At 52.2% G+C, this 14,503-nt stretch overlaps 1 protein-coding gene across 1 annotated transcript; it reads right to left on the reverse strand.

Annotated features, from left to right (window-relative positions):
• Window positions 1–11,004: 11,004 nt before the first annotated feature.
• On the reverse strand, window positions 11,005–13,643 carry CHC_T00005210001 (hypothetical protein). Its single transcript, XM_005716546.1, has 2 exons — window positions 12,741–13,643; window positions 11,005–12,579 (listed from the first exon to the last, which is right to left on the reverse strand). The coding sequence occupies exons 1-2, from the start codon at window positions 13,641–13,643 to the stop codon at window positions 11,005–11,007; spliced, it is 2,478 nt and encodes an 825-aa protein (XP_005716603.1).
• Between the last annotated feature and the right edge of the window lie 860 nt (window positions 13,644–14,503).

A 14,503-nucleotide genomic window follows, 5' to 3' on the forward strand; every position in this document is an offset into this window, starting at 1 on the left:
TCAGACCTCAAGCGCTGATCTGGCGACCACGGAAATCACAAGAGGAGGAAGCTTGAGAACTAACCCCCCCTTCACTTTCCCAAAGGCCCCAAATTACGACTGAGGATGGTTGTTCGTGAACACCCCGAACGCTGACGGAAACCCCCACAGGCGACCCCGGTTTGCTATGCCCAGGACGTCGCCCGCGCGACCGTCGAACCACGACCAGGAGAAAGGCTGCCAGGAAGGAAAAAGGGTAAGGCGAGTCCCTTTTTCAGGTGAACCCTGATTCGCGAAAACAAAACGGCTAACCGGTAAGTGCGGACCCTACGCTATTCACACAACCACCGTCCCCTCCTTATCACTTTTTTTATTTTTGTTATAGATTACAATGACGGGACCCTACTAGGGAACGTCTGCAAACCGCCCAAAAAGGGGCAGGAAGATGAATCAAGACTCACCTGGGTGATTACCGTTACCACGGGTAGAGGAAAGAGTTACCGCCGGTTGCGTCGACAAGCATCGGACAGTACCGAAGACAATGGGAAATCGCATCGAGAAAGAAGAAGGAGAAGAGAGAGACTCGTACCGTCAGTACACAAGGAACATCCAGCGCTCCCCTAGGGAAGAAAAGAGCGAAGGGGCAGCTGCCAGATGCTAACGGGCGAGAAGGAGAAACCCCTATCCAGAGTTGCAAGGCTTGCAAGAAAAAGGCGGGTCGCAGGAAGAATGACATCGGTTTCGGCATACCCATGACAGTCCAAAAGAAATGAAAGGGTTCTGCCATGAGACCAAGTTGAGGTCCTACGTGATATAGGAGCGACCACGCGTCGCTAATCGCACGTGAAAATACGTTGGATCGACGATCCGCCCTCATCAGATTGGAATCTAATTGTACTTCGATGCAAAGACACCCAGACAATGTTGCGTTTTAAATGTGGAGCACAAAGCCCCATTGAGAAATTCGAATCAAATTTAAGGAACACGTGTCGCGATGCGTGCACGAGAGGCTGGATAATTCTTTCAAAAGTGCAAGTCCCACGAGCATGTACCGTCCCCGAAGTCATATGCAGCACCGAGAACATGATTTCAGGAGCTTTAGAGGAGGTACAGACAATCCGGTCGCGAAGTACTGCGCATTCTTTTCGGTTCTCTTTTTGAGACCGGAGGAGCGTACGTGCAAGATGGAAGCCTCTTTGAGCAATTTTATATGGCGTGCGTCGCACAAAGACCCAGAAAAGCGATGAAGAAGGGACCCCCGTGTGACTGTGGGGCAGAAGGATCGACGAAATTTTATCGTGAAGATTGAAGCTTGGTGTGAAGTTACACCAACTGACTCAGCGAGAGACGACGTCAACCCGCAAATGCCAAAGTGGCGATCACAGCTATATTGTTACATTCTTTTCAACTAAGTGGAACGCATCGCTACCGACCACCCGCGGCTGTCACAGTCCACACCCAAGACGCGTCGCACAGGGACACTCAACTACACATCAAGCGCTATCATGACGCCCTGCCGACACTGGGACGTCCCTCTCTTTTAATTTTTTAATTCTCGAGGAATGGCCAGACGCAAGCACAAACAGCCGAAGACTACGGTGTGTCCATCCGTTCAAAAGACACAGTCCACACCAGCACATGTCTTTCCTATTTTATTTCCTATTCCTTTCGTGTGTCTCAACACGTTTTTTTTGTGGACCGCTATCAGAAGGAAGGGATCCCTCAAGCCCCTCGACCGTATCACTATCGCAGACAGCTCCCAGGGCGACAAGCATCGATGCTCGTTGAGCTATAGTGACAAGGCGATCGGAATTTTGGAAAATCAAGGAGTGTTCACGTTGACTACGTCGCACAAGGACAACGGCATGATCGTACACCTGCCCGCCGCCCTCATTTGTCTTATATATGGCATACGCCACGGGAAGACATCACCAGTTGTCCAGTGCGGATGTAACCTGCTGCGAGTAGATTGCTGTCGCTCGTGAGCTCGAATTGTTCCGTCGCTGCTGCACAAGAACGTCCACAACACCGCAGATGAGGGAATTTTTAACCTTCACACTGGACTGGCGACATGGCTCGCAGGTCGTCTTCAAAAGCTATTTTTCGCCGCCGTTTGCCAAAAGCAGTGCGAAACCTCAACTTAGAAGTCCAAGCCGGTATCTTGATCGGGGTGGGTGTCGTTGTTGGCTTTCTTTTGGGTTTTACCGCTTCGTTGGGGAGAAAAGCAACGAGAAACTGTCCAGACTCTCCAATTGCACAGAATCTGAGAATTTCCATTTCTTCAACAGACAGATGCGGGGACCTAAAATCTCTTTGTTATGTTTTCGTTTTTGGCATCGGTCGCTCTGGTACCCAACATCTATCTCGCTTCTTGAAACCGAAGCCGAACCCTGCTGTCCCAGTGTACGTAACGCATGAAGAAGAGCACCTGAGGGCCCGAACCAAACTCGTTGTCCACAGCGACTACCGAAGAATGGCTGCTTGTGCAGATAAAGCCCAATTCAGAGTTAAAGCTGAACAAAAAATCACGCGAGTGAAGCTTCCGTTTTACACCCAGTTGCTTAAGCGACACAGTGCTAAGCGTCTTGTCTACACGGGGCATCTGCCAATGGCATTTGGCCACGGGCCCGCATTGGTGAGAACGCTTCACCCCGGCACCGTACGTGTTCTACGCCTGAGAAGAGAAAGAATCGCGACGGCTGTTTCACTTATGGCTTTAGGGCCAGAAAAAGAGGATCCTTGGGGAACGACGACAGAACGAGACTCGGATGGACAGCTGATTTAAGCTGACGCCGTAAACAGACGGTGGTTCCCGAAGCCATCAGATGCCATGTTCAACTCATAAGGGCGATGAACTTGAACATTTATTTTTGACAATCACTTAACAGAAATGAACAGCGAGGGCAGTACGAGACGTCTAATTTATTGCGGGACGTGTTCGTAAGATGACGAGAATTACGAGGACCATGACGTGCTACGAAGGACCCTCCGCATCCCAGCCAGCAGCCCGGGACGCATGCCGTGTTGGATAAAGAGGAGTAAAAGGAAAATGAGGAGAAGGATGAGCATGCCGTGTGGGATAAAGAGGAGGAAAAGGAAAATGAGGAGAAAGATGACGTATGTGTTGGAAAAAGAGAGGAAAAATGCAAACAAGAGGAGGAAGTTGTCAGGAAACGGAAATGCAATTTATTTTCGGTGGAACGAAGGGAAGTGTCGACGATGAGACAACACCCTCCGAGGACAACGATCCGAACATGGGTCGGCAGGGCGCTACCATCGGCAATGGGTCAATGGGACAATTCATCCAAGGATCTTTTTCTTTGGAAGTGAGGCGACAAGTTGCGACAGTAAGCGCAGGTCAACAGGGGACGCTCCTCGAAGAGCCCCCTCGTTTATTCCGTGGGCACGGAGTAATGTGCGATAGACGCTGGCGGCGCCATCGTTCTTTTTGACGATATCTGGAGAGGACGGGGAGGTCGAACCTCCCCTGGTCGATTGGACTACGTCGGCAATTGGTGGCAAGGGGGCGGCAACTGGAACAGCCGCAGGAGAAGGGGGACGAGTTGGGACGTGCACAGGGGAAGACGGAGCAGGAGGAGGCAAGGGGGTAAGGGACGAAGAATTTCCCTTCCTTTCTGGGGCTGCGTGCACGAACAGACTGTCAGTCCGGCTAGATGACGAGGGGACCTCTCTCCTCTCGGACAGAGGTTGACACCTGGCCACTGGAGGTGAATGAGATCGCAGAGGGGATTTGACCTCCTCAAACTCAGGAGCTCTCGTCGCCCTTATCGAAGCATTCACGGGGAGAGTGGGGCGGGCCGGATCGACAGGAAGTGAAGTCGGTAAGACCGGTAACACAGGGCGAGAACGCAAAGGTTCTCTGGGGCAGAGGTCGCCCTCGCGGGGATCCGCAAGGAGGACGGGAAATTCAACCGGAACGGGCGTCTGACTCCCATACTGCCGACTCAGACGCGCCTCGTCGCAAGAACATTGCGATCCCGTCCAGGGGTTTAACCAAGCGTAGTCCCCCGGACCACGATGAGCACGACCAGGAGAGAAGGAGGGGCGTTGCCGGACGAAGGAACGAGAGGAATTTTGAGGCGGTATCGAATCCCAATCGACCTTCTCTATTTTATCCAGGAGAGAATGCAGTTCGGTGTCTGCATCAGCACCGCCCAGGAGAATCGAATAATTGAGGCGTGGCATGAGGCTGATGAGCTCGGGAGGCAAGTACCACAACCTCCAGCAGTCGCAGGTCTCCCACAGGAGGGTCACTGCCACTTTGGTACACGACTCGGTGAGGAAGACTACCCAAAGGCCGTGTCGAGGATCACGTAAATACCTTCCGTAATACGTGTACACAGGGCCGAGTTCAGCCCCAAAGCCTTGGCAGACCTCAAATTGGCTCCACCACGACGGAATACGTTGATAACGATTCGCGTAATGGGACCTCGAGATTTCGCGCGCCTCCAACATCTGGTAGGCCACAAAATAACCCATGTCAGACCGAATACGGCGTTCGAAGCGCACTGTGTGCTGGAAGAAGGGGATGGTACCCCGCTTCATAAGTCGGAAATTAGCCGAAATTATGGCGTCGGTCCACATCATAGCGTCGCCCGAAACGGTCCGTTGGTTGAACCAAAGGCGGTTAGCTTCACGAGGAGGGTTATCGGAGGTCCAGGCCAGCATGTTGTCGAGGTAAGACCGCTCGCCCTCGGTGCGAAATTGCCACGTGTCACAGCCGAATTCCTCAGGGATGAGATCCTGCGTCAATGGCAGCTCAAGCCTGTCACACACAGCGGTCATGAAGCGGGTCGATAACACGGCACGACCACGAGGCGGAGTGTGACACAGAATGGAGGGAGGAATGGCGATGCGAGCCAACCAATCGTAAGATCGAATGGCTTGAAGGGGGACTTGTCCTGGAAGCATACCGGCGCCATCGGCGAACGAGTAAGCAATGTCATCGAAGGCGCATACACCGATCACTGAGAACCATTTAGCGGAAGTAAAAAGCTCAGGATTAAGGCGCATGGCCTTATCGTGGAGCTCCGACGCTGCAGGGTATCGACGTGAGGACGGAGCGTTAGGATCGGACTCGAGGTGGACAACAGGGCCGGCATGTTGGGAATCAAGGGGTAATCGAGGGATGGAAGGAAGACTTAGAGGGTCGTGGGAACTGGAAGAAAAGCCTACGCCGTGGCGCCTACGTTTGGTACCACCACACGAGTGGCTCGGGGATGAAGGAAACATGGGGCCCGTCTTGCTCTTGCACTCTCACCGATTACCGGATGCGGCGGTGTAGGGTTATGAGAAAACCGGCAAGGAGATTATACGATGACGGAGCGGCGTACAAGAGCGCTCGGAAGGGGAATATGTAGTGCAATACGCACTTGAAAAGGGGGGTGAAAAGAAACCAAAATATTTGGATATGAAAAGTAGTCCGGGTTGGGGGACACACGTGTGAATAGTTGCACAGTTTTAATTTTTAATTATTTTAGTTAATTAGTTGGCATTAATTTTGCTGACACTAGATTAGATCTAGGATCTAGCGCCGTGAGCCACTGTAGTGGCTCCGGCGGGGCGATATATACCTTAGCTCTCTGACCACCAAGTCAGTAAAGGTAACCCGAGTTGCCGGAGTTGAATGTCGCCTTGGTCGAAGTCCATCTCTACCAAGACGCTCCCTTTTACCTAAGCCTACGGCATCCTTCAGCGCTCCGGGGTCCCCTTCCTTTTTCCTTTATTTCCCAATCGAACCCGAGTTGCCAGAGTTGAATATCGCCTTGGTCGAAGTCCGTCTTTCCCAAGACGCTCCCTTTTACCACAGATTACGTTATCCTTTGCGCTCTGGGGTTCCCTTTTCCTTTTCCTTTATTTCACCTATCCTTTTCTATTTCTATCTCTATTTCTATTCCCTTATCTTGTGTTGGTTCCACAGTGCCTGATTGCGATCCGCACTGTGACGACTGGAGTGATCGGGCTCTTGTGTTGGTTCTTTTGTTTGTTGTTGGTGCCATCGGCTTTGGTTGCGACCGGACCGGTGTAGGTGTCTTGGCCATCGGGCGACACGTGGGTGTAGCACTGGTACTTGTTTACGTTCACCGACGGAGGCTGTTGCAACGACGTTTCCCTCGAAGGTCCTGTTGTGTATACAGGACAGTGTTGGTTCCATCGGATACCGGTTGTGACAGATCCGGTGTCGGTACTTTGCCATCGGGCAGTACGGAGGTGTAGCGCTGCTACGTGTTTGCTAATTCCAGACGGGCTGTGTTGCGACGCCCCCGTCGAAGACCTTATCAAGGGTATAAGGTGTAACAGGCGCTTCGCGAGCATTGGATTTACGACCCATGGGGCCCGGCTTCCTAATTACCGCCCCGAACTCGCCAAGCAACTGCCTGTACAAGACTGTACCACCATCCGTTCCGGGGCGGGCCTTTTCCTTTTGCTCTCCCCTGTCAGGGACTTGAGCTACTGTGGGCCGCAAACCCACTTAAAGGGACAGGGAGAATCGGACACTCCGTAGGGCTGTGCCGTCGGCAACTCTTGTTGGTTGTTGGTTGTGTTGTCGCTGGACCGTTGGACCCTGGTTCCGGCCTGACAGGCACATTGCACTACATAAGTGGTCTCCCGACCTAGAATCTGGAAACTACGAAGAGAAGTCGGAAATAGGTAAATTATTTCGATAGGTCTCGTTTATTAAGAGCGGACCATGGCATCAAGCCAACCCAAGGACGTCGGTTCTGAGGTCAGAAGAGCTGGATCAGCTCAAGAGTCGAAGATTCCGCGAGGACCTCGTACACGTAGCCAAGGAAATTCGGCTACTGATCCAGTTGCAGAAGCGTCCCCTTCGGGGACGGCCGTTGAGAAAGACGCCCTGGAAGAGAAGTTCGAAAAATTGAGCGAGGAGATTCCTCAGGAGACGAAGAACAAGCTCGACGAACTTCTGGGTATTTTTCAGAAGCAACAGGAGTTGCTAAAACCCGAGTTCCACGCTGCGCTTGAAGAGCTGACTGCCCGTGTGGTTCTCGTTGAGAATTTAGGTACCGATGCGTCCCCGGGCCGAGATCCGGAAGTGCTGGATTCGCTAAAGCTCGCCACGAAAGAAGCGCTGCGAGACGCTAATCAGGCCCTGGAAACGCTGGCCAGGACCAGGAACCTCGATTGACAACTTGCGAGTTTTGGCTCGCCTCGCCTCGTCACTTCCAAAGGGCAAGTCCTTTGGCAACCCTTCCGTCTGAGCTGACGGGCGCGACACTTCTCTCGTGATAGCTTGTCCCATCTCTATTCTGCCTGCGTGACGCTGAATTTGCGACATCGTCATGTCGCCTTTGATCCGTAAATTGAATCTTCCTGCGTGCTCCTTCGTCCCTTCGTTCCCTTCTCATTTTCTCATTCATGCCCACCCCGTCATAATCACGGTGGCACCCTTATACCTCCTTCCTCCTTCTCTTCACCTCGCTATCTCCTCCTCTTTTACATTTTTCTTGGCGCTCTCTCCCCGTTATGATCACAGTAGTGCCCTCATATTTTCTCCTTCCTTCTCTTCTCCTATCCCTTTTCCTTCTCTTTTTTTCGTGCGCCCCCGCTTTCCTTCTCTTGAACCTGTCGCTCTCCCATGTCGATTTTCCTGTGAAAATCGACATCACAGGGGTGCAGAGATCGCACACATTCCGATCGCCTAGTAGGGGAGTTCCTGCAGCCCCCTTTCTCCTTGCACTCCCAATTCTCGATGATGACCCCCGGAAAAAATAAAAATAAAAACAAAAGAGAAACAGGATGGGCTGGCCTTCGAACGTGGCAGAGGTTCAATCCTCCTTGCCACGCACCCGTGTCCGTCATCCAGGGAAATGCCTTGAGTCACAGTGTCCTGTTCGGCTAATAAAACTCTGGTGTTCTGGCATCGGGAAGTTGAATCACGAAGCCAATTGCGTCTCCCTTGAAAGTATATCTCCAATCAATCCTCGAGCGGCTCTTTGCGATGCGGAATAGTCGTTGACCAAGCCCCGGGGAGGGGCGTCCTGAAATTCACCTTTGGAAGTTTGGCGCTTCCATGTTGCGTCCCCATCCATGATGCATGCGTGTAATTTTCCTTCTCTTATTTTTCCCTACTCTTTTCCATCCTTGCCGCATGACGGACGTCTCCTTTTTCTTGATACCAGGCCCTCGTGTGACCTCTTCCTCTTCTTTAATCTCAGTGCACGTCCCTTTCCTTCCTCCTTTTAGGACATGATCCCTTTCCTTCCTCCTTTTAGGACGTGATCCCCCCGTTTGGGAGGGTTATTCTCACAGTCCCGCGGGAGGTCTACTCCTTGATCGCTTTGACATGTCGCTCCCCCACGTAAGCGGAGGGGAAATAAATAAATAGACAATCGAAGCATGAACTGTAGAACGAAAATGAAAGAAATGCGAAAGGAAGTGAGGTGGGTCCTCCATGACGAAACGCTCGTGGTTGGAAATAACGACAGGAAAGACATGAGCCGGACGTCGTCAGATGCTAAAAGCAAGGATTGGGCTATTAGTGACAAGCCCATTGAGCGACGCTTTCTCTCCTTGGGAGTTGATCTCCCCTCGGTGGTCCTCCTGTGTGTTCGTGGTAGAGCGTGGCGCGACGTTCTCAATCGCCTCATCAAATGAAGACCTCAAGACCCTTCTCACTGAAGCGGGCCTTGTCGATCCACTTTCTTTCTTCCCTTTTCGGTTTTCTATTTTTCTTTCTCAACAAGGGAACTGTGTTGCGAGAATAAATGTTCGCGGTCGGGGACAGGACAAGTATGGTCTTCCTGAGCGAAGATGCTAACCTGATTGTCGGCGGTAATGCCGACCTTGTGTTACCTTTGCTCGTGCAGAAGGACGCTCTCGCTCATTGATCGTCACTAGCGAATTTGACGATCCGCTGTGTGCGCTCTTGGCAGTGTCGGGCACGGTTTGTGGTGACGATGCGGTTGGGTGACCCTGGATACTTGTGTCGTCGGTTGTAGCAGGCGTCGCTCAAGTGTCACGCGACGAACAAGCGCTGTAATTTTCCACTCAATTACGAATTTGACTTCCGAAGGATGACACGTGTTCCATTTTCGACCTTCACCGCTAGTCCAGCAGCTCTCTGGCGGCATCCTTATTATTATTTTTCTTCTGGGATCAGATCATGCCCTTCGAGGGCAGACCACTGATCCAAGCGTCACTTCACGCGTGCGCTACGGCAGCGCGTGATCTGGTCTAAGGAGGTGCATTACTGTGCCTCAGTCTGAGACTACAATATGCTTCCCATTTGTTGTTTGGGCAGTTCACCCCGTTTCGTTCAGGCGAGGGGATTTCAGTCGAAATCACCTAAGTCATTCCCGTTTTCCTCTCCTCTTTTCGTGTGATTCGGGTCCCCTGTGCCCATCCCCACTCTCTCATCGCAGTGCGGTCCCCAGCGTCATTCTACCCTGAAGGTCCCGACCTCGTGTGAGGGCAGCGACAACTCTCTTCACATTTCCAATTGTCCGCTTACGGTTTCTTCGCATCTCGCCCCGTACACGGGCTCTCGATTGACCTCTTCCATGGGGACCTGAAACTCGACTGCATCTTTCCGCACTCTCTTTTTCGTCGATTTGACACCGCCCCTCTTTTCCCGTTCTCCTTTCAAATTTTGTCACGCTTACTCATTTCTGCCGCCATCTGGTAGCGACTCCACGCTTCCTAAATTGGAAACGGCCCCTCGATCAGCCGACCGCGTGAACTGCCTCCCCCTGGTAGGCTGGGCTTGAGTCCTATCATCAGGCTTGTTCCATCGTATAATTCGTTTCCCTTTCGTCTCGAAGCACCACGTAATAGCTTAATCACGGTTGTCGAATGGCACTTCCCCTTGATCGTAGACGTCCGGCGTATTCGCCGGGAAGTCGTGCGCTTGCTCGGGGGTCACCGACCGAAGTGCGGCGCGTGGGGAGAAAACAAACAAAAGCAAACCAAATAAAACGGAACGACACAGAATAGCGAAAAAGAAGAAAATGGGTAAGTAAATCCTCGATGAGGATGTTAGTCATTGGAGAGCTCGCGTTACAAAACGGGTTCGTTCCGCAGGGTAGCCGTCGGCTCGTGCTTCGCATGGTCTCAATCTTAGCAAAGAGAGGCGAATGTTCCCTGCGTGTCTCTTTCGACCGGAGTCAGATCGTAGCTTTGGCGCGGGGTCGTTTTGAGCTTGTGCCGTCGGCTGTGGGCGACGGCCAAAAAAACATTTCCTTTTGAATCTCATTACGCTCCTAGAGGGTGGGCTGTTAATTGCGACTGTCCTTCTTACGTGCCTCTCTCGATTGTCGTGCGAGCGGCTCCCACGAGGCCATATGCTTCCTCCCAGAATACAGTCTCACGTCGATTTCTCGAAAGCACACCGTGCTTCAATCCCTTCTCGCCAAGGGACCCTGAGGTAAGACCTCCTTTCTCCTCTCGCTTCAATTTTCCTCATTTTTTTTGTGGGAGGGATCTACTGTGTTCACCTCCCTTCCCTCGTCAATCAGTAGAGGATCATCGCCTCTTCAATGTCCTCCTTGGACTTCTTATAGACTTGCTGACCGACCTCCGCGGTGCAGGGTCGTGTCCCTAACGTTTCAAAAAATTAAATTAAATAGAACAACACAAAAGCAATCACAAATAAAAATAAAAACGAAACCGAACAGTTATGAAGGTAAGTGTGAAAGGGGTGGATCATCCTGTCCATGTCCCCGTTCTTTCAGCGTTCTTTCTTCGCTTGGCACACCGTTACGCGACTTCCAACCTGAGTATCTCATCACGACGCTCATCCTACTCGTGCGCGCGCTGCTTCTACTTGCGGGGGGGTATCTGAAGGCCCCTCACCTGGTTCGTTCCATCTCATAGTTCCCCTTTTCTTGACCCTCAGGTCGGCTCGCTCTGCCCAGGGCGGGTTACTGCACTGACACTGACATGTGAGATTCTTGGTTACCACTATCCTGATTTCGCTTGCGCGACCTGCGCGGGCAAGGATAGTCTTTTCCGTCGGAAATACGTGACGGCCGCGCTGCGGGGCAATTACTCGATGGGTTCCCACGTTGCGTCCTTGAGGGTATACCCATACCATCTCACTTTGAGAATTAATTTCTCCCCGTCGTAGCCGTGGTCCACGATCTTGTCGATCACATACTCCTGACTCCCAGCTCCTTCTTCCTGCGTGTCCAACTCTCCGTCCCCCTTCCGAAGAGCCAGCGACTCATCCTCATCCTGCTCTTCCGAACCTCCCATCTCTTGTAGATCGGGCGAGATGCCCGCAGCTTCTTGATTTATCAGAGGTCCGTCATCCGTCCTATCCTTCGCTTGCGCGGCGGGTTCTTCTCGTTCCCCTTCTCGGTTGAGGAATTGTAACGCTTGTCGTAGCCGGACTATCGGCGTGTAGCCCATGGGACTAGGGGCTAATTCGACTCGATCTCGCGACACGCGCTCTTCCTGGTCGCCGATGGCAATGACGACCGTATTCTCAGTTGACTCCTTCACTTGATATGGACCCGTAGCCACTTGTGCCAACTTATGTTTCGGCTCGGTGGCAGTGCCTTGCTCTTTCCGAAGGAATACGTATGATCCTGAAGGGATGTCATACTTCGACTTGCGGAGCCTTGCGTCGAAATTTCGCTTGTAGCGCGCTTGTTCTTTCCGCAAGCTCTTACCAGCGCCTTTTATCAGGCTTTCCAACCACGACTGCCATTTCAGGTAGTATGCTCGATTCGAGCTAAATCCTTCCAAACTTGGCTGTGCTTGTAACGCAATGCTTCTCGGCGCCCGAGCTAACACCAGCTCGAAGGGCGCGATATTCGTAGTTCGATGAACTTGCGTGTTGTATGCGAACGTCACAGCGTCGCTAAATAGGTCCCAGTCCTTGGGATGCTCTCCAACATATTTTCGCAACGCGGAAGTCAGCGTGCGGTTAAACCTCTCAACTTGGCCGTTGGATTGCGGGTGGTATGTAGTCGTGAACACATTGCATATGCCGAGAATTCGGCAGACGTTCTGAAAGAACCGGGCCGTGAACTGTGTTCCATTGTCGGACAGCAGCTTGACCGGCGGTCCGTACACGAATACCAAATGGTGAACGAAGGCTTGTGCGATGTACGCAGCTGATATCTTCTTCAACGGTACGGTTCGTACCAGTTTCGAGTATCGATCGCTGATCACGAGAATATACCGATTTCCTCGTTTACGTGTAATTTGCTCGCCGAGGATGTCGATGGCGACAAACTCCAGGGGGGCTTTGGGCGTGAACAGCTTCATTTCCTTCGTGTTTCTTCTTAACTTCACCCTTTCCCGCGCACATGCGGCGCAATTCTTCGCGACTGCGTAGCAGTCTAGGGCCATCGTGGGCCAATAAAAATATCTTCTCAATGTCTTGTAAAGTTTCCTGCCTCCCGGGCGTCCTGCCAATTTTGCGTAATGGCTTAACGATAGGACGCGGTCCCTTAACGATTGTGGTATCACCACTTGTGCAAACTCCGCCGCGGTACGGCATAGAGTTCCTTCGAATTCCTCGGTCTCCATGCTGAACGTTCTCACCTTTCCGGCATCCATTTCTTCCTTGATTCGGTTGCAGAAGGGGTCGACGGCTTGCTCGCGAATGAGCTCCTCCGGAGTGACACCTTGGAATTGATCGAGGCGATCAGGGGCGGTCTCCCCTCAAGAGCGAGGATGTCGTCTAACGCGTCAAAACTGTCCTCGTCCTCCACTGTTCCCTCGGCCGGTTCGGCCATAAAGCATGGGATTTCGTCGTCGATTTCGTCGACAGTTTCTTCTGCGGTCCGTAATCTTGACAGGGCATCAGCTTGACTATTCGCCTTGCCCTTCTTGTACTTGATTTCGAAATCAAATTCCGAGAGGCGGAGCCTCCATCGGATTAGTCTCCCGCTGGGGTCAGTTACGTTCATCAACTGCCTCAATGAGGCATAGTCGGTATGCACAACGAAGTGCTCGCCATATAGATATGGTCCTAAAGTCTGTACGGCCCAAATTACCGCTAGACATTCTTTTTCTGATACAGAATAGTTTCTCTCGGCTGCAGCTAACGTTCTTGAAAAGAACCGGATGGGTTTACGTTGCGCATCCGGATGCGTTTGAAATAATGCAGCGCCGATTTGATAGTCGCTTGCATCGGTGTCTACCGAGTATGGTAGGTCCTTCTTCGGCAGCGCCAACACCGGTGGCTCCAAGATAGCGTCTTTGAGCTTATGAAAATCTTTTTCGCATGGTTCGTCCAATCCTTCCAACTGGAGCAGTTGTCCTTTCTTCAGTAGTTGGTTTAGAGGATGCTCAATTTTCGCATAATGCGGAACGAATCTGCGGTAGACATTACAAAGTCCCAAGAAGCTCCTGAGCTGGGTCTGCGTTTGAGGGTACCTCACTTGTTCCAATGCCGCGGTTCGCGCGGCGTCAACTTCCAATGTACCTGGCCGAACGACACGGCCCAGGTACTTGATCTTTTCGACGAAAAATTCGCACTTGCGAAGCTTGAGCTTCACACATGCCTTTTCCAATACAGACAGTATTTCGTCAACGTGGACGACGTGCTCCTCCCAGGATTTGCTGAAGATGATGATATATACCAGACAGCATTTCCAGCGGAACGGAGAGAGCAGGATATCCATGGCTCTCTGAAACGTCGCTGGCGCGTTGGTAAGCCCGAGGGGCATTCTTCAAAATCGGTAGAGACCTGAGTGACACGAAAAGGCTGTCTTGTCGCGGTCCGCTTCCGGAATAGGCATCTGCCAATACCCTGAAATCGCGTCCAACGCGGAAAAGACCTTGGTGTCTCCCAACGAGTCCAGACACTCATCCATGCGCGGTAAAGGGTACGTGTTCTTCACCGTTACCGGGTTTAGCCTGCGGTCGTCTAAGCAAGAGTGCATCGATACGTCCGGCTTGGGCACTAATAGAACGGGCGACGCCCATTCTGACTGCGCCGGTTCGATGACTCCTGCTTCTAACATCTTCTGTACTTCTGCGTCCTCGACCTCCCGAGCCTTTGGACCGGCTCGGTAGGGAGCTTGTGCAATTGGCCTTGTATCCGGGGCCAGTTCAATCCGGTGGACCGTAGTGTTGATCTCACCAAGGGTCCCATCCCACATGTGGGATTATTTTTTTAACATCCGACGGAATCTTTCGCGCAACCGGTCCGGCACGTGGCTCACGTCGAGCTCCTCCACGTCCGGCGGGGGAGGCTCAATCCACCGCTCCGGCTTCGTAGTTGCCGTCGCGGAGAGCCCTTCCTCCCGTTCTCCTTGCTGGTCCTCGCGATCTTGTTCCGACGGTTCGCATCTTCTCTCGCCCGTAGGCGGCGGGGTACAATTAGTAAATTTTTCCTCATCCCTTTCTTGAATTCCAAGTACCTCACCAATGGTGGTTTTGCTCTTGAATACGGCCCTCGGGTGCGGTAGTAGTTCCGCTACCACTTGGCCTTTTTGAACCCTGACAGGGTAATTTCTAAAAATCGCTACAAGCAATCTAAAAGGTTTGTCAGGCTCAATCTGAACTACACCGTTGGTGCTTACCA

The sequence above is a fragment of the Chondrus crispus genome, genomic scaffold (genome assembly GCF_000350225.1).
Source record: "Chondrus crispus Stackhouse genomic scaffold, scaffold_273, whole genome shotgun sequence".
Taxonomy (NCBI): Eukaryota; Rhodophyta; class Florideophyceae; order Gigartinales; family Gigartinaceae; genus Chondrus; species Chondrus crispus.